Source organism: Leptonychotes weddellii, chromosome 13 (assembly GCF_054177405.1).
Source record: "Leptonychotes weddellii isolate Sample4059 chromosome 13, ASM5417740v2, whole genome shotgun sequence".
Lineage (NCBI taxonomy): Eukaryota > Metazoa > Chordata > Mammalia > Carnivora > Phocidae > Leptonychotes > Leptonychotes weddellii.
The window spans coordinates 604,502-631,559 of NC_138381.1; the positions used below are offsets into that span (position 1 = coordinate 604,502).

General features: G+C 55.9%; 1 protein-coding gene and 1 long non-coding RNA gene across 2 annotated transcripts in view; one reads left to right on the top strand and one right to left on the bottom strand.

Annotated features, from left to right (window-relative positions):
- Positions 1–81: 81 nt before the first annotated feature.
- LOC145716719 (uncharacterized) lies at positions 82–5,711 on the top strand. The gene is made up of 5 exons (XR_014139523.1): positions 82–934; positions 1,307–1,418; positions 1,649–1,904; positions 3,253–4,946; positions 5,396–5,711. It is a non-coding gene; the product is annotated as an uncharacterized LOC145716719 (long non-coding RNA).
- A 1,335-nt stretch (positions 5,712–7,046) lies between these two features.
- ATP9B (ATPase phospholipid transporting 9B) overlaps positions 7,047–27,058 on the bottom strand; it is a 242,509-nt gene continuing 222,497 nt past the window's right edge. Inside the window, exons 26-31 of the mRNA XM_081802518.1 lie at positions 25,962–26,117; positions 25,815–25,879; positions 20,826–20,934; positions 13,824–13,881; positions 12,967–13,170; positions 7,047–7,555 (exon numbers count right to left, since the gene is read on the bottom strand). Coding sequence (XP_081658644.1) covers positions 7,419–7,555; positions 12,967–13,170; positions 13,824–13,881; positions 20,826–20,934; positions 25,815–25,879; positions 25,962–26,117 — 729 coding nt within the window. The 3' untranslated portion in view covers positions 7,047–7,418. The remainder of the gene's footprint in view (positions 7,556–12,966; positions 13,171–13,823; positions 13,882–20,825; positions 20,935–25,814; positions 25,880–25,961; positions 26,118–27,058) is intronic.

A 27,058-nucleotide genomic window follows, 5' to 3' on the forward strand; every position in this document is an offset into this window, starting at 1 on the left:
GCTTCCAGAAGGAACTAGCCCTGCCCGCTCCCGGACTGTCACCCAGAGAAACCCATTTGGACCTCTGACCTCCGGGACGAACTGTGGTCTGGTTAAACGTGCTTTCTGCAATGGCCGCGTCCCGTTCAGACCAACCTCCGACCCCGCGGGGTGCGGGGAGAGGGGCAGGTGGTGAGCCCCTCTGCTCTGCAGTCGCCCGGCCTGCGTCTCCCCTGGGGCCTCCCCTGCCCCCCGTGGCCAGGTCTCCTGGGCAGCCGGCAATGGGACCAGGCCCCTGTGAGGCTGGCCCAGGGCTCAGGGCCCGAGGACACAGGTCGGCGGAGGGACGGGCGGGGCCTGTGGGTCTGCAGCTGGTGCGCTTGGCCCTCCAGAGCCCCCGGCACCGCACCTCCGTGCCCGGGCGCGTCTGACTCCCACGGAACCAAAGGAAACCCGTCCGATCCAGGCTCGGCCATGAGAGCGGGATGCGTGTGGAAGGGGAGGGACCCTGATCCCCATGGACCTCGAGTGGATCTTCCCTTTGCTCAGAGCTCATCCCAGCAAAGGTGCTGAGTGTGCATTTATCAATAACCACTTTAATTAGGAAAACTGGTGGCCTTCTCCCTAAGAACCTACAGGCGGGTAATGCTAGCTTTCCAACTTGGGACGACAAATGGACTGTTTAGAGAAAAACAGAGAAATACTGACAATTAAAAGCACATCAGAGGGACGTTGGAGTTCGATGTGTAATTGGAAGGTAATGGTGTGAGTCCTTACGACACAAGCTAATTTTCTCGACAGAATCTGCCCTAAATGCCGGCTGCTTGGACAGGAATAGGTGCACCGGGTGACGGGGCCCGCGGGTCATTCTGCTCCATGACCGTGAGGCTGTGGGGACCTCCCAGGAGGGAGCGGGGGCCCCACCCCAGGGCTCCGCTCAGGGGACCCAGGAAAGGTAAGCTCTGCAGGGTGGCCACGTTTCAGCTCTAATTCAAGGAGAACAGTAGACATCACAGTGTCCCCTTCTGGGCAAGAACCCAAAGTTGTTCGCATGACAACAGCCTCCAGACACTCAGTCCCGCTTGTGCCTCCGAAGCCAGGGGAGAAACCAAGTCACGGTGACAAGACAGAGAGTGTCACCCAGGACAGAAAGATGCCTGAGATTGGTCTTTCTTTCCAGGCGCCCCAGAGCCCGGCAGACACCGCGCGGCGAAGATCCTGTGTGGTGCGGACAGGCATGCCCAGCGATCCAGGTTCACCCAAACCACACCGATGACGCCCGAGCGCCAACATTTCATAAACATGCAGACTTTCTACTTTCCTCAAGGACCCGCTCCCTGGAGGCAGGTGGGACGGGCACAGCCGGACCAGGGCACGCAGTCTAGTCGTGACACAAAAACCATCTCCCTGCTCGGCTGGTGGCATCTCCATACCTTCAGGTACAGAAGGGCAGGGGACACCCGGCTAACATTAGGTATTATTTAATCAATTCTGTTCAGGGATCCTAACCCTAACCCCACTGTACGGGGCTGTGTGGTGTCCCCACACATTCGTGTCTACCCAGAACCTTGGGACAGGTTGGTTTTTGGAAACAGGATCTTTGCAGATGGAATTTGCTAAGATGAGGCTGTCCTGGGCCCTCATGCCCGTGACTGGTGTTCTCATCTAGCGGGAAGATTGGACCCAGACACGCGGGGAGACCACGTGCATGAGGACGGAGGCACAGAGTGGAGCCACGAGGCCACAAGCCCATGAAGGCCCCCAGCACCAGAGTTCGAAGCAGCAGGATGGGGGCAGCCCCGGGGCCCCCGAGGGAGCGCGGCCCTGGGCACCTTGACCTCAGACGTCTGGGCCCGGGAACCGAGCGGACAAGTCTGCTGCTTCCAGGCCTGGCCTGCTGGACAGCACTTCAGTGGCCCTGGCAGGTGGGGGCCCCCACACTTGGAGCCGGGGGTGCTGGCTGGGAACCCCGCTCTGGGCTCCACTGAGGGCAGGGGCTCAGAACTGCTGATGGCTCAGCTGTGTGTGGACATGGTGAGGACCCTCAGCCACATTCTGGGGGCCCGTCTGCATCCACCGAACCCGGGAGCTTCTCCTGCAGGGCACTGTGTGTCCTGGTCCCCGCGGGTGCCCGGGGCACGTGCCTGCGTCCCTGACGGGTCCGGGCCTCTGTCCTCTTTGCTCAGAGGCTCTGTGCTGCTCGTTGGCCTCCGAAGGCCTAGGACCCACCACGAGCCCCGGGGTCCCCTGCAGCCCTAATGGGCCGTCCGCCTGCTTGGACAGATGGTGGAGCTCCAGAGACGGGCCTGGGCCTCCTGGCTGGGGCGCTGGCTTTCGGGGGAGTGGACGCCTCACGGCCAGTGACAGCAGTCTCCTGAGAGCGTGGGAGCCGGGCACTTGCCCACCTCCAGCCGGTCGGGTCTGCAGGGGGAGGACTGGGCGGGGAGGGCCGCAGGGCTGGGCTCTCACCAGTGTCCCAGGCCCTGCCTGGCCCCTGTGACGGCCGCCCCAGGCACCCGCAGCAGAGCTACGAGTACCTGCAAGGAGGGGACGCGCGAGGACGCTGGCCGAGCTGTCTCAGCTGTGCTCCGTTCACAGCGCTGAGCCGCCGCGGGAACTCGAGTGCGTCTTCACCGTGCGAGGCCGGTGTTCCCACCTCAGTGTTTCCAGAGCTGGCGCCCGCTGGGACCGCGGGGTGACCTGGGACGCAGGGAGGGGAGCCGCAGCTGGGGGGGCGCGGGGGACCCTGGAAGAGTCGAGAAACGGCCAGGCTACGAACCCCGGAAAATTCTGCAATTAGTTCTGAGTGTTTTCAGGACTCAGAAAAAAGGAGGCAAGCCCGGTTCTGGTTCTGTGGCTTCTGCTCAGCCAGCAGGTCTGAGGCCCAGCAGGAGGTTTTGTCCGTGGGGAGGGGGCCGCGAGCCTGGGCGAGCGCTCACGGGTGCCTCCTTGGGACCTGGGGACCCCTGCCCCCACCTGTTTTACTACGAAGAGGGGTCCGCGGCTCGCATTCAGGCATCATCGGCGCCGTATGTATACGATGCCTGCAGGCCAAGGCGGGAATTGTTCAGTTCTGGAATGGGGATGGTCAAGCTCTAGGCGAAGTCCCTCTTCCAAGAACTGTGTCCTCTGCTGTCCCCAAGCCCAGAAATCAGCCCGGGACCCTGATGCCGGCCAGCAGGGCAGCACTTCTTAGCTTCCAGCACCACCTTCTGGAACCTTCTGAAATTACACCCAGTGGTACAAACAGGCGCTAAGGCTTTTCTGTTTCAGGGAGACAGAAGGATCAGAGCCGCTTCGGACTCTCTGCCAGGAGCACGCGGGATATTCGTGAATCTCGGGAGCAGCTACAGATGCCGCCTAAGGACACAAACAGGTAGCATGCGTCCTTCCCAGCCCTTCCCAGTGGGTCACCCCACGGCAGGGACAGAGGGACCCAGAGAGCTGGAGGCCGAGTGCCTCGGTTCTGGGACGGAGCAGACATCACTGGGAGATGGGGGCGTCCGCCGTCCTTGAGGGGGAGGCTGCAGGACGGAGCCCCTCGGCCCAGGGCGTGTGTGGGAGGAAAGGGTTGTCTTGTAGTTTCTCTGAAAGCCGAGAATTATTCCAAGATGAAACCTTCCGGGAGAGAAGCTGCAGGAAAGCCCCACCACGTGGGGACACGCGGGGAGGTGACTACAGCAGGAGTTCTGCCAGGACCCCAGAGTCCGGCCTGCGCGGAGACACGGGGAGACCGGAGGCTTCGACTGTGGGGTCCTGGCTGGGGCGGGTCCTGGGATGGAGGATGCCCCAGGCCTGTCCTGCTGGCCTCCGTCTGCTCAGCTGGCCCCCCGCGCTGGGACGGAGGCAGCTGGCCACCTCGGGGGGGTGGCACCAGGAGGAGCAAAGCCTGACCATTCCCCTGGTGGGGGTGCAACACGGTGACCCTCAGGTCCTCACCCGCACAGTTGGGGAGGTAGGTGGACCAGGTGTTTTGTGCACCTCAGATGCGGGATAATTCTAAGAAGGAGCATCTTGCCCTCCCAGGCTTTAAACTTCCGATGCCTCAGTTTCTCCACTGTCCCACGTTGTCCAACGTTTTCAGAGGCATCAGGTGACTGTTGTTGTCTTGGGATGGGGACAAGGCCAGCCCACCTCCCAGGACTTGAGGGCCTCTTTAGAGACCTGGGCGGGGGACAGGACGTGACAGGTGTGGTCTGGCCACACCTGAGCAGCTCTCAACTCAGGGTGTCTTTCTCCCCACGAAGACCAGACCAGGGCCAGTGCCTACCTGCTTCTCTTCCACGTCCACGGAGAAATCCCGGGACAGAACCCGGCCGTCCTGGACGGAAGTGTGGGAGGCAGTAAGGGCAGGGCCACGGTCAGCCCCGGGCCGTGCAGGTGACCTACCTGGTCCCAGGTACGGGCTGTGGCTGCGTCTCAGGTGGGCACGGGCTGGGGCCGAGGGAGGTGAGCCCCTCCCTGAATCAGGGGGCCATGAACTCTGGAGGACAAGGTGGGCCTCTGGGGGGTTTCTCGGACTCAGAGCCCGAGGAACGTGGTGGGGTGGCATCTGTTTGGGGTCCAGCCCCTTGGACTGCGTTGGCAGTGTCCAGGGGGATGGGGTGACACCGAGTGAGGCAGGCAGAACTGCAGGTCTGGGGCCCCAGACCTGTGTCCCTGGATGGCAGAACCTTTCCGGCTTCACGGTGTTGTGTGGGGAGCTGGGGGAGAGAAGGGTCCACCGGGCCTCCAGCCGGGCGCAAGGTGCAGGAGTTCTGGCCACCCCCCGCAGGTGGGAGTCCGTTCCTCGCTGGGGTCCGCTGCCTGAGTGCCCGAGCCCTCGCACCTCAGGAGCCGGGAAAGGACCAGCAGGGCCCAGGGCAGGTGCTCCAGGACCATCCCACCTGGACGAGCGGGCCTCTTTGCCTGTCCCAAGCAGGAAAGGAACAGACGGCCACTCCCACAATCTGCTCTGGTTTCTTGGGGTGAGTTTACAGGCTTTGTTAACACAGCTTAGCCCTCAATATTCAGAAATATTCACTCGTCTGGCACAGGACAAAACTGTAGAAGGCAGCTGCCCTCCTATCCCTCCACCCGCCCACCCGCCCGCCCGTGGCCACCGCTGGTGCAGTCTACCTCACCAGTGGGAACCAGCGGCAGGAGGCACTTGGGGCAAAACAGACTCAGCCCTTCCGCACACCATTGGCCCCTCTCGTGCCCACTTGCCTGCTTAGTTTGAACTGGTCGCGGGCTGTCCTGTCGCGGTCTGGTCTGTAAAAGCGCCAGGCCCTCCAGCACCCTCCGCCCCCAGACCTTGCGCTCCCTTCCTCTTGTCCCAGTTCCCAGGCTGCCTGATGTGCTGCTTCCCCTCTGCCCAAACCCTGAGTGCTGAGTGCTCCCCACACCACAGCTGCCCTCCCCGCTCCTTCCCCAGAGGAGAGCGCTCCCCTCCGCGTCACCATCACCGTCACCGAAGCGGGACCCTCGGTCTGGCCACAGCCGCAGGGGAGGGGGGGCACCGCACACGACGCGGGAAGCACAGGCCCATGGGGAGATGCGGCTACTCTATCAAACAGCTAAAATGCACATCACGCGCCCGGAGAACGGCTAACGCTAGGGTCCCACGGGCTTGGATGGCTTTCACGAACGCTCTGACAAGGCTTCGCGACCCCAGCCGTGGACCTCCCTGCCCGGGCCCTCCCTTCTCTGGAGCGCTGGTCCGTGAACTAGAACCGGGGCGGGACCGCGGGATCCTGTGGTCACCGCTGCAAGCTTCCGTTCCTCCCGCCGTGCAGTCACTTCGCCCCGAAGACAGCTCGCTGGGCCCGAGGGTGTCTTCACCTCCCAGACGAAGTGTGGACATGACGGGTCTTCACGTCTCGGGACTAGGGTCCGACTCTGTCCGCTTAGAGTCCAACCCGTAATCTACGGCTCATAAAAGTGGGTCTTTAAAGTCACTCTGCGGTGCTCGTCCCTAAGGTTCGTGGTTTCCCGTTTTTCTGGGGTCACTTACAATTTATTATGACTGAACACACTGACCCCAAGGGGGCGGGCTTATTAAAACGGCCGACCCTCTGCTCCGGGGCGTCCCGCACGCCTCCCAGGCCGCGTGCTGGGCGGCGGCGACTTCTGTACCCCCAGAACTCCGTGTGCCCCCGTCCGCCCGGCAGGTGCGTGCGCGGCCACAGAGCCGCGGGCCGTGCCCTCAGGACAGGAGCCCGCAGCGCCACCCGCCGGCTCCCGGGCTGGAAACAGTGACGCCTCGTGGGCGGCGGGGCCTCGGGCGCACACGGCCCAGGAGCGCGAGGCAGCTCCGCGCACTGCGCGCTTTCCTTGCGGCTGACGGTTTTCCTCTTTGGGAAGATGCCGCCTGGCAGCGGGGGTGCGTGCTGCCCGAGGACGCGGCCCGCCGGCCCAGCGATGGCCGACGAGCCCCAGCGCCTGGGGGACGGGCCGCGTTCTGGGGGAGGCTGAGCTGAAGAGCGCGAACAGACCCGAATGTCCTGGTGCGGGGGGCGGGGGGGCTGCAGCACCCGCCTCAGGAAATGGGGAGAGCGCCCCCCAGTCCCCCTCAGCGACTGCTGAGACGCCCCCACGCTCCCGGGGAAGGACGGGTAGTGACGTGAGCCACGACATGCAGGGAGAGCCGGGCTGTGCTGCTGCAGTGAGGGAACCCCCTCCGCGCCCCACCGAAGGGCCCAGCTGGACCAACACACCTGAGCTGCTCACAGGAAGCGGGAGGACCAAGGGCCTCCTCCCACGAGGGTCAGGCGCGCGTGCTGAGCGGCGGGAGACGCAGGGACAAGGCCAGTGGGACGCGTCGGGCCCACACACCTGTTGGAGTCCTAGTGTGACTTTCACAAATACCAACTTTAGCAACAGGCTCACTTCATAGCAATGCCCTCGACTGTACGTTTGCAGCGGTGGCCATGGACACACGCGCAGAAACACCCCCTTCCCGCCAGCCGGGCTTCAGGGCGCGCCGAGAGAGGGGCTGTCCTCGTCCGGAGCCGGGGTCCCTGTGGGACGGCAGCGGGCGCGACTCGGGCTCCGGGCAGCAGCGACAGCAAACACAGACGCCCGCGTTCAGCATCTAGATTTTATTGTAGTCACGTAGAAATGGCTTTCTACATCATGACGTCAAAGAAGAGTCTGAATGTCCGGAAACTGCAGAATATTAAATTCACTTTCATGTTAATTCTCAGAACGCCAGAGTAAGAGGAATGCTTTACAGTAATAGTGAGATAATCAGGGCTCATTTCGATAGAAACTCAAGTGGTTTGATATGAAAATTAAATTTTGAAAAACAGAAAAAGAACAGAAAGGGGATGTGTCCTCCTGCACGGACTGGGGGCGCCCGGTGCCATCCGGACTGCCTCCCCTCTCGGGCTCCGGTCCCTCGACCTCCCTGCACCCCTGCAGGGACCACAGGCTGCTGGAGCCGGTCCCGCGGTGCGCTAGGACGTGAGCTTGGAGTAGCTGGGAGGGGACAGCTTTCGCTTCAAGTACTTCAGGACGTAGAGCGGCAGACAGCTGACCACGGTGATGGCCGACACTTTCCACACGAAGGTCACGGTTGTGATAAAGGCAACGTCTGTAGGAGACACAGGAACAGGTGTGAGAGGCGGCCTGGGCGCCCACAGGCCCTCACAGCCGGAAGCCGCAGACCTGCCGCCTCCTCACGGCACCGCCAGGCGCTACAGGGACCAGCCCACGCGGGACCTCAGGCGGTCCTTACTACACCTGTCTACCAGGTGTAACGAGCTCTTTGAACAGAATAAACGAGACCAAAGTATTAGAGACCGTGTGTGACATCCGCAAATGCCCTTCAGCGGGTGGAGGCCCACGCACGCACGGACTGTGGTGCTTGGTCTGGGAGGCGACACCACACACTGATCATCTGTGTGATCCGTCTCGCTGGCTGTGTTGGTGGGTGGGGCCGTCACCCGAGGGGGCCCCGCGGGCTCGTCCTTACGCTCACGTAACAAAGCTGGGCTATTTGAACTTCACGGGAAGAGGTGAGTGAAGAGCTGACACCCAGAGCTGGTCCTACCAATGGGAGAAGCCCACTGGAGTCACGGATTTTACACACATACACGGCCAATCTGAGTGTATCCCAGCCCACAGAGGGTTGGATATGGTCTGGACTTCACCATATTTGAAACACCCTGAAGATGTTTTCCAGGGCTCAACCACTAAAGATGAAAAAGCAAACGTGCTGCAGGGAGGGGTGGAGGGTGCCCTTGGGGACACTCAGAGGTCGGGCGCCTGCTCTCAGCACCCGGCGGGGAAAAGCCCATGGCAAACGCTTGCTTGTGCCACGAAGAGAGTCACCAAGGAACAGAGGGGGCTTGCTCTCATTAGCCACATGTCTCCAGCACTGTTGTGCTGAATTTCTCTACTTGTGGAAGAAAGGAGGCTTCACGGACCTAAGAAAGCTCCGGAAGACACTCCGTCTACACCTGTTTGAACACAAAACCGGAATGAAGACAACGAAGGACAGACTGAGAGAGGTATCAGGACACTGAGTGGTTAGCAGTAGAAATGGCCGTGGGAAACACATTTGTAACTGTGGTTTTAACACCTCCTGTCACTGCTTGTCTGCACACGAGTTTTTTTTTAAAGATTTTATTTATTTATTTGAGAGAGAATGAGATAGAGCGAGCATGAGAGGGGGGAGGGTGAGAGGGAGAAGCAGACTCCCTGCCGAGCAGGGAGCCCGACGTGGGACTCGGTCCCGGGACTCCAGGATCATGACCTGAGCCGAAGGCAGTCGCTCAACCAACTGAGCCACCCAGGCGCCCCGCACACAAGTTTTTAAAGCATAACTGAACCGGCTGAAAGCGTATCAGCCAACACTCCCCCCTTGAGATCCAGGTCTCAAGGTTCCAAAGGGATTTACTCTCAAAGTGCAAAACCCACGTGTGCACGGCTGCGCTCCAGACACCAGGAAGGGAGGCGTGTCCGAGCCATCTGCACCTAAAACTACGGCCCTTAAATATGAGGAAGGTGATCGTCCCCGAGTGACTGTGGTTTGTCTCTGCTTTTAATTCAGTATTCTATGTCCATTTTGTTTGTTCATTTTAGCAGTATATTTTTCCAATTTAGTGTTTTGCTTTGTGTTCTGTAAATATTACTAGATGAAGGAACACACGTATTAAAATGACATGCCACAAAAATAAACCGACATTTCTCCTAGGCGTTAAAACTTGTGTTCATACAGGAAAATATACTAAATATTTATTCTTTGAAAAAGTCACAAGACATTATAATTTGAAAACAGCCAATTTCTTAGGTGCTGTATCTATTTTCTGTGTGTGTGTGAATGTTTCTTTTCTTTTCTTTTTAAGGGTGCAGGGGCAGAGGGAGAGGGAGAGAGAATCTCCAGCAGACTCCCCGCCAAGCGTGGAGCCCGGCAGGGGGCTCAATCTCACGACCCTGAGATCATGACTGAGCCAAAATCAAGAGTCGGACGCTGAACCGACTGAGCCATCCAGGTGCCCCAGTGAATGTTTCTTTTAATATAAAAACATTATCTTTTTATATTTTTTCTACCCATATATTTGCATTGAGTAGATGCTTATATGTGAATTCACCCAATGTCTACTTTTATAGTGGAATTCCGTTTACTTCTCTGCCATTTATAATATGTTAGTTACGACAAAGGAATGAAATACACAATTCCTGCTGTTGACACTCGCCTAAACAACTCATTTTGTGATTTGCGGTTCTGGTGTGAAGAGCAGAGATGCTTTCGTGGTACAGCGGCTGGACGTTACCACCGATCTTCACCCCATACGACTTTACGGTACATTGTGTTACTGCACTTAATAGAAGCGTGAGGATCTTCTCTTCCCTCCTGGTGAAGACAGCTCATCCCAGAGACAGCTGGTGTGCGTTTGGAATGCTGCTTGTAACAGAAAATACATGTAGACTTTTTGCTTTTCAAGGGCCAATGCTTTTGCCTTAAGACGAATTTTCCAACAGCGCTAAGATGAACCGTGACGTTGACATATTTACCACGGCAACGCTCTAGCTAGGTAACTGACCAGGGAGGGCCCACCAGCATTTGAAGGTGGGCAAGTCTGGCCGCACCTCTTAGTGCGAGTCACCTAGATTCCGGGGCCCTCCTCCCGCCCTCCTCCCCAGCGCCACGAGGGACTCTGCCTTCACCTTCTCCCCATCTGCCGCAACCCCACACGCACCAACGTCAAGACGCCTGCCTGAAGCACTCGTCTGTGTCACCGCCACACACGTGGCTCCTTCTCTGAGAGTCCGATGGGCCCTCCCCTGTCCCCCTCACCACAAAGGTCCCTACTATGGGGTCCTGCATCTGCACAGGCAGGGTCTGGGTGAGTCGCCCCAAGGCCCCTGAGAAGCCACAGGAGTGATGCTCCCACGACAAGTCCCGGCAGGTCACAGCGGGGCGGGAGCCGCACAGGCCAGCCCGGACCCAGGCCCAGCGGCGCCCAGCACAGCTCGAGCCTCCCTGGTGCTGCCTCAGAGCAGAACCCTCGCCCAGGGTGTGACCTGCTCCAAAAGGGGCCACTGAACGTGGAGAATTTCTGGAAGCCTCCCGGCCTCCTGCAGAGGCACCCAGGACGTCCGTACCCTGAGGGACAGGGGGGCAGGGCTGAGGACACTGCTGCCGACACAAATCACCTTCTGCTCAGCCTGCGTCCTCTGACGACGCTTCCGGAAGTGGCCTTCGCAGACCGTGTCCGCACCACCTCCTTCTCTCTCCGTGGCTTGTGGGCCCTGCCGGAGGCACTCCTGCTCCCGACCCCTGGCCCCCAGCATACGCTGAGCTGGCTTCTCCCCGGGGGCTTTGGGGATTTGGTCTTTATCCTGAGGGCGTCTGGAGCCTCTGAGGAAGCTGGGTCTTGGCGTGGGTCCTGTCACTGTCCCTGGCAGGTGCTTCCGTCTACAAACACATGGGCTTCAGATCTAGGTTTTTCCTGTGCATCCTCCTTCTGGGGCCCCAGAGGGCAGGCCTCCTGGACGAACCTGGAATCTCCCTTGTTTCCACCACTCCCCCCACCCAACTCTTCACCATTGTTCACCTCCTGGAGAGCTCCTTGGCTTTATTCTCCACTCCTGCTACGTAGCTCTGTTAGCGTGCTTCTCCCGGAGGGTCCCTCCCACCCACGCCGCTCTGGGCCCCTGGACACAGCTTGTCTGTCTTGTTCATCTGAGGTTTCGTGTCGCCCCCCCCCGACCCCCCCAGGTTTGCTGCTGTCCTCCCAGCTGTTGGCTCTCCGCTCACCGGGAGCCACAACGTGGCTGGCGGGAACCTCTGTGGGGTGTGTCATTTCTCCTGCAGCCTCTGCCCGAGAACACGCCTGTCGGGCTCACCGACGAGCCTTGCGGCGCAGCAGGCCGGGCAGCTGACGGGAACTCACTACTCAGTGAGAGAACTTAAAGGGCTTGTTTGCATGGACAGCAGTCCGACGAGCGGCTGTCTGCCGGTCATTGGGTTTCCTGGCCGCCGGGAGGCAGGCTGCAGACGCGGCTGCTGGTCCATGGGATGCGTGGACTTCAGTAGTGGAGGTCGTGGCCTCCGCACCGGTCACACAGGGGTGACAAGGGCCCACGACTAATAGGCCTCATACAGCGAGGGCAAGCACGCGAGGTGCGTCTTTAGCTGTGACTATGGCCATTGACAATAGCGCCAGGGACACGATGCCGTTTTCCCTTTTCTGAAAATCCTCTGGGAAAGGTCACCTCAGATCAGGAAAGCAGCCTGAGCCGTGTTTATTACGTGCGGTGTGGACGGGGTGAGCGTTTCCACCCTACGGGGGCTCGGGCCAGCTCTGAGAGCCTTGGAGCACCTGATGGTGACGACCGGTAGGACGAACGTTGCCTCTGGGCTCATCTGACCATATTCCTTCTCTTCTCGACGCCCTGACTCTAAAAACCCTAAAAAGCATCCTCTGTGGTCCCGTGGGCCACATCGATCCACTCTGGGACGGCCCAGGGATGTGACTAACAAACCCCGGATGGAAAGGCCCGGGATTGGGGGCAGGGCGCGACAAGCTGGCTCAGAGGAGGGCAGACCAGAGTCGCTGGTGGGGACGCTGAGCCAAAGCGAGTGGGCCTTCTGTGTGCAGTGAGTTCCTCCCGCGGCACGTGCTCCGAGGCGGTCAGGTGGGTCCTTCCCCAGTTTTCGGGGGAAGAAGCGTGGGCAGGTCCCGTGAGCTTGCAGAGGTTAGGGCGAGTCTGGCCCACTATCCCTCTGATCTGTACAACAAGGTGACACAGACGAACTTGGTGGCAACCACAGCCACGGTCTGAGTGTGTCCCAGCAGCCACGTGTTGGAACAGGTTCTGGGAGGCCACTTTGTCAAGGTCACCAGGCTGGTAATGGTGGAGCTGGGAGGTGCACAGCCAGGGACCCCGCCACGGTGCCCACGACGCTTCTGACACACTGAAGATGCTACTGGGGCTGAGGCCACCAACGTGGTGCCCCGTGGGCTCCGTGTCCAAAGGTGGGCCTGGACTCCATCCTGGGAGTGCTTGTCAATTAGGAAAAAGGACAAAAATGGAGCTCTTGTGGAAAGAATTTTTGGGAACAGCACATCTTCAATATAAACTTTTAAAAAGCCAAGATGGTGACAATCTGAATTTTATAAAATATTGCGAGGAGTTTAATCTTTAAGCATAAAGCCAGAAACCTAGCAAATGTTCAGTATTTCAATGTTCAGTATTTCCCAAGTGCATTTCTCTGACCAGATACCAGCAGGGTCAGTGCCCCTGACCCCACAGTATTCAAGGGTCAGCCACACATGACCATGATTTTTTTTCTTTTTAATTTCAATAAATACGGTACCGTAAGACCATCGTCTTACCTTGGTAAATACTGATCAAAAATAAGCTTTTTGTGTAGTGAAGCTTTCTGATGTGGGTTTTATTGTGATTTGCAATTTAAGACAGTGTATGAAGAAGTAACAATAAAAAACGTATAAAAACCAGTAACAGACAAAAAAGATTCCCATGGCAACTTACCAAAATACTCATTTAGAAAAGCGAGCGAGGCCACGTAGCAGCCCAGGCTGAGGACTTCGGCCACCGCCATCAGCCAGTGCCACGTCCTGATGGTCAGGGCCACCATGAGCAGCTCGGTGAGGATGAGGGCCGTGAAGGAAATGGCCACCACGTGCACAAACTCGGACTCGAACAGGAGCAGAGCCCCGAACATGAGGATGCCGCCTGCAACACAAGCAAGAGGACAGCAAACAGCTCCTTCTGCCTGGGCGGGAAACGGCTGCCACACCGGCCATAGCCACGCCACCTCACGGCCGTGGCTGACCGACACGCACCACACTTGGAAAGACGGGATTACGTACACCCCCACGCTTCGTGTCGCCTGACAGTTAATTTAAACTCTCGACGGTGAATAAAAGAAGACGTGGCACCAAAGAGAGGCTTAGGAACTTTTAGTATCTGGAGGAAACTATGCTTTCAATGTATCTAATCTGTTAAGTCACTTTCAGCGCTCTCTCATTTATCTGGAACACTCATCAGAGGGTGGCTAATGACTTCTATTTACGTAAGTGAGATTCCTCAAGGTCTGGACATCACTCTGCCAAAGGAAACCACTCTGTGGGGCATACGATGTGGTACGTGGTTGGTAAAATTTTTCTGGATTAACATTTAATTAAAAACATGCATCAGTAAAGAACCACCCATCCACACTGCACTGTGAAGGGTCCGGATGACCAGCCACTAGAATATTGGTTTACAGGGTAAACAAAACGCAGTATTAGCTGTTGATGAAACTTGAAGCCTTTGGACTTGAACCAAGAGGGGAAAACAACATCGCTAGCAGAAGACAAGAAACCCTCCGTCCAGGCCCGTCTTACCTTGGTAAATACTGATCAACACCCAGACGAGGAAGGTCTTGAAGGACAAGGATCTTCCCTAGGGTAAACAGTGGAATATCTTAGTTAGCAGAGTGGAGCAACACGTGTGACTCACAGGTTTTCAAACAGCTAGTTATGAGTGACTTCTCAAAGACCCGCAGGTCCCAAGCCCAAGACTCACCGTCCCCCCTGTGCCCTCTCTGCTTGCCCTCTGGTGACCTTTAGGCCACAGCCGTGGGCTCCCTGGCTCCCCAGACGTCGATGTATGTCAGCCAACGCTGAAATGCACTAGTGGGTGAAGGCTTTCTTTGTCATAAAAACAACTCCCTTTACTTCCTTATTTCTTGGGAACAAATATTCCTGTATTTACTTTTTAGTTTCTCCAGATGAAAAAGGATGGTCTATCACAACAGAGGTTGGAGTTTACCAGCCCGTAGGTCCCTTCTGGAAAACAGGCCACGTCAGTCAGTCCAAGAGGGACAAACAGAGTGGTTTTCGGGTAACAGTCTTCACTTTTTCAACTCTGACCAGGTTGTCTGGGATGCGTCCATGATGGAAGAACGTGGCCTGCGTTCCCTCCACACCCAAGACGGAGACCCGCCATTCACCAACCGCACTGGCCTGTTAGTGCTCAGGGCTGGTCCACGGCAGTGCTTGTCCGCTGAGGCCATGGGGACGATGGAAGGCTAGGACAAAGGCCCTGGGGACTGCCGCCAGACCCACGTGGTCACCCCCTGAGTCAATCCTCTCACGGCAGTGTAGCGTCTCCGTTCGACAGGGCAGACATTGTCTCCATTTACACATGAAGAAGCGCGAAAAGTTCGGTGCTTCCCACAAGTCCACGCTGCAGGTTAGCTGCACTAAGCAGCGTATAGTTGACCCTTGACTTGGGTTTGAATTGCCTGGGTCCACTAACATGTGGAATTTTTTTTAAATTTCAATAAATACGGTACCGTAAATGTCTTTGCTTTTCCTTGTAATTTTCTTAACTTTTTTTCTCCAGCCTACTTTATGGTAAGAATACAACATATAACACATGTAACGGAATCAGATGTTCATCAGGGTGGGTGAGGCTTCCAGTCACCAGGAGGCCGTTAGTCCTTGAGTGTTTGGGGAGTCAAAAGTGATATGTTTGTGCAGGGGGTCAGTGCCCCTGACCCCACAGTATTCAAGGGTCAGCCACATATGACCAGAGTTCGAAGCTCTGCCAAATGCCACCAACGAAGAACGAGCCGTTACGGAAGAGAAGCCCGGGGGCGTGCTGCCGGGTGACAGCCAGAGTATTCTAGATCTGAGCCGCGCCCACCTAGAGTCAGGTGACCACCTTTCCAAAGAGACGCACGTCACAAGGCAGGTGTGGCCGCTCCAGCATCTTCCTGGGAAATACCGGCTGAGCCTGGGTCCTTACAACATGTGTGAAAAGGAAGGTTCGGATGGAACAGAGGTCACTAGAAGGCAATGCTGATTTTAAAAAAGGCAGGAAACTTCAGGTGCAACATGTGTATATCTCAGTATGTATTTCCCAAGTGCATTTCTCTGGCCAGATACCAGCAGGTGTTTGGTCTTTGATGAAACTCATGTAATTAAATATGTGGCTAGTTTTATTTGAATATTTTAAAAGAGAACTTAAATTTAATTTTTTGATGTAAACATAAAAGATTTCTTCTGTAGCTAAACTTGCTGACATCTCTTAACTATTATTCATGTGATACAACTCTCAGTTTATATAGTGAAAGATACAAATGGGGGGCTGTTTGTGCTATTTCTTGCATCAGGAGCTGCAAACTCCTCACACAGTGTTTGACTCAGGTCAAAGCTCTGTATTCAAGCAGACCGTAGATTAATAAGGCAAAACACTACAGAATGGGCACGAAAACGGTCAATAAAATAACTGGAGAAATAATAGAAAAATATGCATAAACCACTAGCTCCTGGATGTGATACTCACCAATGGCTCCCAGACTTCAGCTCAGAGAGACAAAAGTGAGAGTCTCATTGTATTTAGTGGCACAAATACGCATGAGCACAGTTCACTTATGGCAGACTAAGGCCACATGTGCAGGGGCTCTCCTGGGCCCACACGCCTCTCCTTCCATGTGAGGAGAGGAAGAACGGCCCGTCTCTGGCTGATGGGAACTCCTCTAGCGGAGCTCTGTCCAGGCACCGCGCAGACACTGCTCAGGACCCGGCCGACCTGGGTTTGAGTCCTGCCCGTGGCACCCCAGGGCACACACTCAGCCTCTGTGAGTGGTCTCGTCTTCCGTGAATAGAAATAACAGTACGTACTCATGTGGATAAAATAAGCATAAAGCCAGAAACCTAGCAAATGTTCAGTATTTCAATGTTAGATCTTAGAGACCGGAAAGTACATTTCTATTACATATCAATCAAACTGTAAAAATTAAATCAAGCAAATCTTGGGAAAGGTTAATCCACCCGAAGGTCATGCGAACACTCACTAATCCGTCCTGGTTTGGGATGCGTGGAGGACAAGCGGCCGCACGTGTGGGCACAGCTGCCTCCCTCAGCCCCTCCGTCCCCGACCCCAACCCCGGGCCGCCGCCCTTCTGTCCTCTGGGCCCCAAGCTCCGCATTTCCCAGGGTGCCCGGCAAACGTGATCACACGAGCTTCTGAGTCCGGCTTCTTTTGTGCAGCAGAATGCTTTTAAGATTCACCCACGGTGCTGGACGCGGCACGGCATGGTGCAGTTGCTGGCGGAACATCTGTCTACAGGATTCCGTGTAAACACGTTTTCACTTCTCTCGGGGAAATGCTGGGTCACGTGCTCAGTGCATGTTTAACTTCACCAGAAACTGCCAAACCGTGCCCCGGGGTGGCCATGCCGTGCTGTGTGCCCGTCAGCGGTGCCGTCCCCGCGTGAGGAATGGTGGTGCGCAGAGTGTCTCCAGACGCTCACTGGCCACGTGCACGTTGTGATCCATGTTGTGCTGTCAGTTCGGGCTTTTTCCCGCTTCAACAACTGTTTGTCTTCTTCCTGAGTTTTGAGGGATCTTTATATTTTCCAGATACAAGTCCTTTGTCAGAAGTGTGATCTGCAAATATTTCCTATAAGTCTGTAGCTTGTCTTTTCATTTTCTTAGCAGTGCCACCCACAGAACAAAAGTCTTGAATTATGATAAAGTGCAACCTACAATTTTCCCCTTTCTGAATCATGCATCTGACCCCGTATCTAAAAGATAGACCTGCCCCAAGGTCATGCACATGTTCTTCTGCATTTTACTCCAGAAGGCAACTAGTTCTACATCTTACATTTAGGTCTATGACTCATTTTGAGTGCGTTTCCCCAAAACTGTTGACGGTGGAGGCTCCGTTTTTGTGGATGACTCTGGCAGCATCTGCTGACAAGGTCGTCCCTCTCCTTTGGGTTTCCCTTCACGCTTGTCAAGGAAAGATCAGCTGTGACGCCCGTGGCTCTTCCCCGGGCTCTCTGTCGACCCCACTGGTCCGGGTGTCTGTCCTCCACCAAGAATCTGTTGTCTTGGTCACTACTGCACAGAGTATCTTGAAATCAGGTAGAGCGAGTCTTCCAAACTTGTTCCTCTTTTTAAAAATGGTCTTGCTAACTCTAGCTCTCCTATGTTTCCATGTAAATTCTGGGGTCAGTTTGTCAGCTTTCGGACACACCGAGTCTTCTTTTGCACTTTCCAAAATCCCTCTGGACGGTGTCCTGCCGCACACACGTCCTGCACACAGTTAGTTACACCAACTTTGCTTTTTTTAGGTTATTGCAAAACACTGTTCAAAAACATTTTTCAGACCTCAGTTGTTCATTGCTAGTATATAGAATTAGAAAGGATAAAAAGTATTTTTTCCTTGAATCCTGCAACCTTACTAAACTTACTAGTCTAGAAGGGTTTTGTGCACTCTTTGGGCTTTTCCACATAGATGATTATGTCATCTGCAAACAGGTCCTCCCCTAATTTCTGTCTTTCATCTCTTTTTCCTGCCTTATCACTATTATTTCTAAAATTATATAAGAATACAAATGTACATTTCAAAGCTAAAACCATTTTGTGGAAATACAACAGGAAATAAAAAAATAGTGAAGCAATCCTAACAGTTGTGTGTCTGACGGTGTCAAGGATTTTGACGAAGGACTGCAGGACATTACCTCCTTGCTTATCTCGACAATTAGTTCAGCTTCCACCCAAACCCTCCACAGTTAGTAGGTTACTTATCATGAATATAAAACGACATGTTGGCCATGGAATCCACAGCTGCAAGTCTGAGATACCTTAGGACCATGTGGGCTGGGTCAGGCTCGCGTGGCCTTCCCTAAGAGGCCACAGACCGTCTGGGGTAAACAGAGTCCCCTGCGGAGCTGGGAGGGGTGGTGGGCACATAGGGTCCCTGTGTCACTGGCAATACCAGGAAATTGCAAGTGGCTCCTCCTCATGAGTGAAGTGTGAGCATTCAAAGCAGAATCTGACCTTTAAAATTAAGAGGAATACCAAAAACTGTTCTGGACGCATCATTTTCTGCAAGGAATGAAAATGATGTGGCGTTAGGAAGGGGAGGGGAGGGGAACGCTGCTTCTTTGCTGGACTCCCTTACCTGCTCGCGGACTACTGAACAGATACTGACTCCAGGCTGGGCTCAGGCTCTCCAGATAGAGCCGTGAGCAAACGTTTATATTCCGGAATGGCTGATCCTGTTGGAGCATGTGAGTCAGAGCTGTAACGCCTGGGTTCTGGCTCACACTCTCAGAATAAAAAGACAGCCTATTGAGTAAGTATGAAAATGGTATTTTCTTTCAAAGCATGCTACTTTCCTCTCTGTTTTGCAAAGGATGTGTACTCTGCCTCCCCTCATTACCTTTGAAAGTATTTTAGGAATTTCTTGTGACCCTGGCCTTCTGCTCAGAACAGGCTGGATGCGTCATGCAGCAGACGAGCCCCTGCAGCCCCTCCGGCGGCCTGTTTTGACTATCATGTAATTCGCCCTGAATTTACGTTTTCTTTCCAGACTGAACGTGGGCTTCCTGAGCCAGGAGTGACGTCCCGCCCAGGCCTCCAGCACCCACAAACCTAGCGCCTGCCACACGGACGGGCTTCCCGAGTCACCCGCCAAGCATTCAGAAGTAACGCAGCTTCAAAATCTCTCTCTGGCTTCGGTAAGAAAATACAATTCAACTTTTATCAACTTAGGTGGTTGAGTACTTTAGTGCTAACTTTGTTTTCAAGGACTTGAAGTGCATCAGATTTTGAAAGAAATATATACACTATAAACACAAAAGGAATAGATTTTGGATCTTGAAGAAAAGGAGCCTCAAGATCACAAGTAACTGAACTCCTGTCACAATAATGTAGGAATGACGTCCTGACTCGAGGATACGGAGATACTCTAAACCGGTCACCTTCACAAAGCCGAAAGCCAACTCCGTCAGAACTGAACACAGTTTCCTGACATACTCTCGTGTTCAGTGTGCCAGCTAATGGGGGCGTTTGCGGATTCGCGGCTACCTGACCCTGCAGACATATTCTTGTTCCCACAGTCGGAATCCTGATCAACAGTGACAGTGGGTGGAGATGGCGTTCACCATCTGGCGATGTCGCCCGGGCTGACCCGCAGTGACCGCGACTGGCTAAGACACCGACTGCCTACGATTTTAGGGAGCTCATCTAGTTTTGTTCATACATGAAGGGCGTGTTTCCCCCTTACGTCTGTGAGGCAGCTTTAAGTAAACATTTCTGGAGTTTATGGAAATAAGGAAACACATAATCTACTAAAATTATAATTCCTCACAAAAGCTTCCTGTAGTTTTTGGATCTTTGATCCTGTTCGGCTTTACTGAATGGTAACAGTCTCACCATTTTAAAATATTAAACCAAAAAGTTTTCCTTTTATTTATAATATTCACAATAATATTATCATCAGGATATTTATCCTTGAGATATATATATATAATCTTATATCTGCATTTTATTATCACATTAAATGTTATCAAATATGATTGTTATTTTATTTTACACCCTACTGGTGAACTACCTTTATTTTTGTCCTGATTGTAAAAGTAACATGAGCACTTTGTATTTTTTCCAAGGAACTTGAAGTCTCAATTTTCTCCAGCCCTTATACCACCACCATGAAGCCCGAAGATCAACGTGGCCTGGACAGCTCCTCTCTGAGCGGTTGGCGGTTCGCTGAGTCTATGCTTAACGCCAACTGATTCTTTCTCCATACTGCTAGAGTTTTAAAGATCTGAGTTGGTAATTTCAGGTTATCAATTGTAAAACTGGATTTGATTGGGGTTAGTGGATTTGGTTCTCAGTATTGCTTCAGGAAAATTCCAAAGCCACTACAACTTGTACTTGGAGAGCTGGGGGTGTCTCAGCCCGAGGAGCTTGTTTTTCATGCTAGGGAAACATGGTCTCATAAAGAAATTCGACAAACTTGAAGCTTCTTTCAGGAATACCTCCATCTGAACATAGTTTTGGGCCAGATAAATGAATCTTCTGCAGTTTCAGGGGGCAGACTTTCCCCAGCAGCATCCCTGTGACCTCAGCCCTGGGTCACAGTGACAGGCCCTCTGTCCCTCTTTTCTCAGACTTGATTCTGAATGCACAGCGGAGGGAGGCTTGGGCAGGCACAGGGACTCGCAGCCAGTGAGTCTGAGTTCGAAGCGCCAGGATGCCGCCGCAGGTGGACAGAAGTCTGTCCTGCCCCAGGGGACCCCACAGTCAGCGAGTGTCCTTCACACAGAAATGGGCACTAAGCACGTGTCAGCCATAGGGTGAGCCCAGTCACCACGGGCCCACAAATGGTTCAGAGCACCTTTAAAATTTTAATTGTAAGCATGACATCAGAGCTTTATGCAAACATTCGGAAAAACATGTGTTTTCCCTTTTTGAAGTTTAACTCAAAAGGAAAATGTCAGCACTAACTAGAAGTAAAACCCGTCTGGAAGCTGCTTCACGACTGGCACCTTTTCTCGCAGTAAATACTCTGCTAGGATACCAGCAGCAGCCCGGCGCCCATACCTTGGTGAGGTCCTTGTAGAGCTCCGGGTAGAGCATGGCCATCTCCGGCTTCACGTCCTGGTCCAGCACTAGCGAGAACACTGGGAACATGGTGTACAGAGTCGCATACCTTACAACCAAGAGGGAGGCAGATTAGCGGGAGGGGCGTGCGCCACGGTCAACACCTCTGCAATCAGAGGCCACAGTTTCAGAGACTCAGCAGCAAATTCAGGTATGATTTTTCCTAAAACTCAGTACTTGCCCTGCAGTATAATAACTTGGTCTGTGAGCCATAAATGCTCACAGGAATCCATTTTTCTTTCTTAATTAAACTTTTTATTTGGAGGTCACTGTAGACCCACAGGCAGGTGTAGGAAGTAAGAGAGATCCCATGTGCCCTCGCCCTGGTTTGCCCACAGTAGCATCTTGCAAACCTGCAGCCCAGTCTCACCGCCAGGGTGTCGGGGACACAGAACCGCCACCACCCCCGGGGCCCCCCGCTGCCCACCTCCCTCCCCGCCTCTCTGTAACCCCCCTGGCAAGGCTACACGCGTGCCTTTCCCGAGCCTGACTCCCGGGAGGCTGTTCCAGGTGTTGCTGCGGCCGCGCTCACCCCCGTGGGCTGCTAGTCAGCACTTGCGGTTGGGGGCGGGCCCGCCTCTGTAACCCGCTCGCTGAAACAAATGACGCAGCTATGAACACTCATCACACGGATCGTTCTGTGAGATCTTCCATTTATTCTAACAGGAGTGTCACCTGGGGTCATCAGCCCAAGAGTCTAGTTGTGGGGACACAGGGGCTGTGCCGCCTGGCCTGGCTGGGCGCGTGCGGGGGGCCCTGCTTCTCTGCATCCCCTCCCCGCGTCCCCGACGGCTACTGACAGGGACCATCTTTGCGCGCGCTCACATGCCATCGACATCCTCTGGGGTGAAATGTCTGCTCGTGCCTCCTGCCCGTTTGCTAACTGGAGGCTCTCTTCCTGTTGGACCTTGAAAGTTCTCGGATGTGTGGTGTGTGCCCGTCATTCCTGAAGGAAGAGCTCGCTGCAGGCGGCCGTCTGTGCCCACACCGCTCCCTCCCGCCTGGTTCTGGGGCTGCTCTTCCCCCAGCTTGCCACCTTCACGCCGTTTGTCCTCTGTCTTCCTGAGTCTCCGTGTTGCACGTCTTGGTGTGGATGTCTCTGAATTCACCTATTTGGGAAGTTTTCAGCCATTCTTCCTCCTCTAGCCCAGCACCCCCGTCCTCCCTCTGGAGCCCCTGAGGCTCTGCTGGTCTCCAGGCTCTCGTGGTGCTCACAGGACCGCCGTCCCATGTCCTGTCCTCAGTGGGCCCTCTGCCCCGCTGTGGGTCAGGTCCGGGTCACGGTGGGCTTGGTGGTCAGTTTCCATTTGGTTCTACTTTTTATTTCTAAGCGGACACGTTTCATCTTTGTTTGTCCCGCGTGTTCCTGCTGCTCATTAAAGTACATCCACGTGGCGGCCTTAACACCGTGTCGCACAATTCCAACCCCAACGGCGCCTCGGGGCTGGCATGTATTGTCTTCTTGGCGAACGCTGACACCTTCCTGGTTCTGGGCGTGGCGAGTGATTCTCTACTGAAACTCGACATCTGGGTGCTGCTGGGACGCTGGGTCTCCAGGCACTGCTCTGGGGGGAGGGGGTGCTGCTGCCGTGCCCCAGGTTCCTCCCCGTGCAACACCGACGAGGGCGCTCCTTGCTGCTGGGTGTGTGTGGGGTCCCGGCTCCCCACTTGGCAGGGAGGTGGGGCGGTGTTTCCATGGCGTTGGCTGGAGCAGAGTGGTTGCTGTCTGAACGCTGTGTGTCCGGCTGGCCAGGGCACACACGTGTTCCACCTGGCGGGCCAGGGCACGCGCATATCCCACCCGGCGGGCCAGGGTACCAGCGGGCCAGGGCACACGCGTGATCCATCGGCGGGCCAGAGCACATGCGTGTCCCATCTGGGACATCCGCAGGAGTTTGGCTGTGCTCGGCAGAGGGAATGAGGAAAAGTGCATCTACGCTGTCTTTCCTGAAATAGGACTGGATTTCTTTTAAGTGACATTTTCACCTGTGAGAAAGCTCTGGCGTCGGGAAGGTACCCAGGGGCGGAGAACCAGGTGGGAAGCTCTATGTGTGAGCAGCGGTCTCCTCGGATGGGCTTCCACGGTCACTGGTGCAGGCGGTGCTGCCCCGTCCAGGGCTGCGGGTCGCGAAGGGCACACTGTGTCAGGGAGGGCATTTCAGCCTGCTTCCTCTCACTGTGTGCCCGTGGAAGCTCCCGGGGCGGAAATCCAGGTGCTTCAGAGTGGTCGGTCCTGCATGAGGTTAAACAGGCTTACGGCCCAAATTTCCCTCCAAATTTTTTTCTTTTTAAAGATTTTATTTATTTATTTGTCAGAGAGAGAGAGAGCATGAACAGGGGGAGCGGCAGAGGGAGAAGCAGGCTCCTGGCTGAGCCGGGAGCCCGACGTGGGGCTTGATCCCAGGACCCTGGGATCATGACCTGAGCTGAAGGCAGACGCTTAACCGACTGAGCCACCCAGGCGCCCCTTTCTTCCAAATTTCTAACTTTGCCAATCTTCTCAGAACAACTCCCACCTGCTTAGAATGTGGAGGCTGAAAGGGCTGAAGGGCCCGGCAGAGCCCGGCTGATGGGCACCTGTCCCACGAGGGGTGGCCAGCCGTCACACAAGTGAGCCCTGCAGCCAGCTGAGGTTGGCCTGTCCCCGAGGATACTGCTCAGAACGTGCGATGCTGACGGGTGTTGGGCAAAGAATGGGTTTGGTGCAACAAGGTCAGACCCGTTCTTGACCCAGCATCCTGTGCAGACGTCCACTTGCCGACCTGCACGGTGAGCCTCTCAGAGGGGCTGTGATACGCAGGGTTTCCCCAGGACTTGGCCAAGGAGTGCTTCCTGGAGGCGAGGCCGCAGCGCGTGGCAGGAACTGCGCTGGGGGCACCACGGCAGCCTCGCCTGCGTCAGCGGCCCTTCCGAGCCAACGACATGAAGGAGGATAAAAACCTTGAAACACGTGGAGGCGAGTTCGTCAACGGCCCTGAGGCGCTATTGGCTGTATCTCAGGACATGACTCTGGTCTCATCAGACTTTGACAAAAACATCACTTTCCTTCCCATCCACGTCCGACTGTTGTTTTCTAGGTGACGGCAAAACTGATTTTACGGTTTTCTGGTGAAGAAGCTTCAAGTAAAAGCACCTCTCCTCACTCCCACCAAATGCTGGAGAAAATTACAGATGCCTCACGTGATGGACACGCGGAGAAACCCCGAATGAAGCCAACATGAGCAGGAGCTTTAAAAGCACTCGGAGCTCCCGCTGAGGGGGGAAGAATCCAGTGAGGCCCACAACCGCGGCTTCACCGACCCGGGCTTTACTGCCTAAGGAGTAATCACCACTGCCCCCGACGTTTTCCTCTGAATGTTTCAAATCCATAGTTTTAAAATGGGAAACAGTGTTTGCCGCCAGGGAAGCCGTGCGCTGGACAACTCCAGAGGCAGTAACGTCATGTGCAAATCCTAGGCCCTCCGAAGGTCATCCACGGGAGGGGTACTGGGAAGGCTGAGGCCACGGGGAACTGAACAGGGCTGGAGCTGTTCGTGCCTGTGGGGCTCCCCCGGCCGGCGCTCCCAGGGACGGCACGGAGCCGCTGGACAGCTGGCGGCCATGCAGCACACCGCCGGGCACAGCGCCGGTCACCCTGGAAGCCAGAGCCGAGGCCGTGACGGGAGCGCTCCCTGGGCCTGGCCCATTAGGAGAGGGGGCCGCAACGCAGAGCCGGCGCACTGGCTGCAGGAAGGCGCTGCTCCAGCTCCCCGGGGAAGAGCCCCGGCCAGGGAAACAGCAGGTGGGAAGGCCCGGGGCCCAGACCAAGGGCAGGCAGAGCGGCGCCTGCCTCTGCAAGCAGGTACTCAGGTCCGGCCCGGCGTCGGGCGGGGAGATCAGCCCGGGCTCCAGCGGACGCAGCTGCAGGAGTGGCAGGAAGCACCTGCCGTCGGCTTTGCCCCGGGACGCTGGCGACTTACGGCACCAACGTGTTTGGCAAAGCCTGACATGGCCCAGCCTGACGCTCTCCGTCTCTCATTCAAATTATCAGGAACCTTGGGATTTGGGGAGCTCTGATAAAACGCATTCAGAAAGTGTACTTAAAACAGCTCCAAGGGGTGAAAGAGTTCGTGTGTTGTTCTTTGCAGCCCTGAAAAGACGCTCAATGCCACGGGAAGGCGGCCAGCCTGTCCGAGGCCGGCCCCGGGCTTTGTCCCCCAGCAGCCCCGTGGCCTCCAGCACGTTCCCAGGGTCCCTGGGCGCCTCCTTCCTCGCCCATGTCACAGGGATGCTACACTGATGGGATGAGCGCTCTGAACCGCGCAGGGAGCGCTGGTGTGACCCGCTGCTGCTTTCCGAGCATGAGCACACACGGGCAACACACGGGCCATCGGGAGGCACCGCATGGACTTTACGCCACGCCAAGAGCCACACTGGTTTTATCTCCTGGCGTAAGGATGGGGGGAAGAGAAGTTCTAACTCATTCACCTCTAACAGAACACTGGAGGTTTATAATTACAAACTGCACGCAAGCGGCAGTCTCTGACGTACTTTTCCAAACCGCCGTGTGGGGACCTTCGAAGATGAGATCTCGTTACTACTGACGAGACTGCCCGTGTCCACTCGGGTGTGTCGTGTCCCATCCTGGCACCCTGTGCCTGTGTGTCTGCTGCCGGTCATGTCCCCGGCACGACCCCCCGTGTCCCAGCCTCCCCGATCCCAGCCTGGGATGGGGCCACCACGGCACCCAGGCGCCCCCCAGGGACACACGCATTCTCCTGACAAAGCAACAGTAGGATGGTGAGGGGGTCCCGCTCCTGACACCCGGGTTCTTACTCTGAACACCGACTGTGTGTGGAGTTACTCAGACAACATTCTAGCAGCGTCTTTGGAAATGAGAAGTCCTCCCCGAACGAGGCTGCTGAGATATGCACGAGTTGCACCACTTACCCCACCATGAGGAATCCCTGGTACAGAGGGACGGACGCAAAGTAGAAGACAGAAGAAAACACGGCCTTCAAGAGAGGAGAGCTCCTGTTAGTCCCGCACCTGCCCTCCCCGCGGCTCCACCCCGCCCTGGCCGCCGGGCTCCGGCACCTGCATCGTGGAGATGATGAGGCCTCTGTGCATGACGAACTGGCCGAGCGCCGCCGACCTCTTGTAGCTGCTCCGCCCATGCACCATGAGCAGCCGGCCGATGTGCTTGAACTGCGTGATGGAGAAGTCCGCGGCCAGGGAGGCCTGTCTGCCCTCCTGGAACAAGCACAGTGCCTTCTCGAAACAGGGCACACGCAGAGCAGGCGCCTCCAGAAGGGGCTTCTAGAACTCAGCCTCCACCGACTGAAGGTGGAAGCTGTCCCTACAGCCTCGGAGGGGACGGGCTGACAGGGCGCGTCAGGCGGCTGCCGGCCAGGATGGCGGGAGCCTGTCGGTATTACAGAAACGAGGCAGAGAAGCAAACCTGCCTTGAAGACCGCCTTGGGGTCCCGAAACAGTGCCTGGCCGCTTCCCAGAGCCGCGGGGGGTGCGCGAGGCAGGCGAGGAGAGCCCTTTCAAGGCTCTTACCTGATGCCGTCAGGCACCGGGAAGCACAGTGGCCGAGGGGAAGAGTGGAATCAGGCTCATTTCCACACAAGACAAACCCCAACCACAGCTCACGGTTGGCTGGGGACACAGATGTGCAAACGTGAGCGAGAAGCTGGGGGTTCCAGGATGGCAAGAAAGGTGTGCAAGAGGGCTGGCGACACCTGAGCTGAGCCTGGCGGGGCGGGGACTGCAGGGCACTGGTCCCAGGCCTCCTGAAGAACAGCGAGGACGAGGGGACGTGGGGGGTTTGGCAGTGGCAGCCTCCGCGTCCTACCTACACTTCCTTTTTTTAAAATTTTTTTTTTTTGATTTTTCTTTTTTATTTATTTGACAGAGAGATAGAGAGCACAAGTAGAGTGGCAGGCAGAGGTAGAGGGAGAAGCAGGATCCCCGCCGAGCAGGGAGCCCGACACGGGGCTCGACTCCAGGACCCTGGGATCATGACCTGAGCCGAAGGCAGACGCCCAACCGTCTGAGCCACCCAGGCGCCCCCCTACCTACACTTCCTAAGGGGTTGACGGGGCGGCTGGTTCGCCTGTGACCCGAGTGTGCAGCTCAGGGCCGGTGGGAAGCACGCAGACGACACGGTGACCAGAGGGCACACGTAC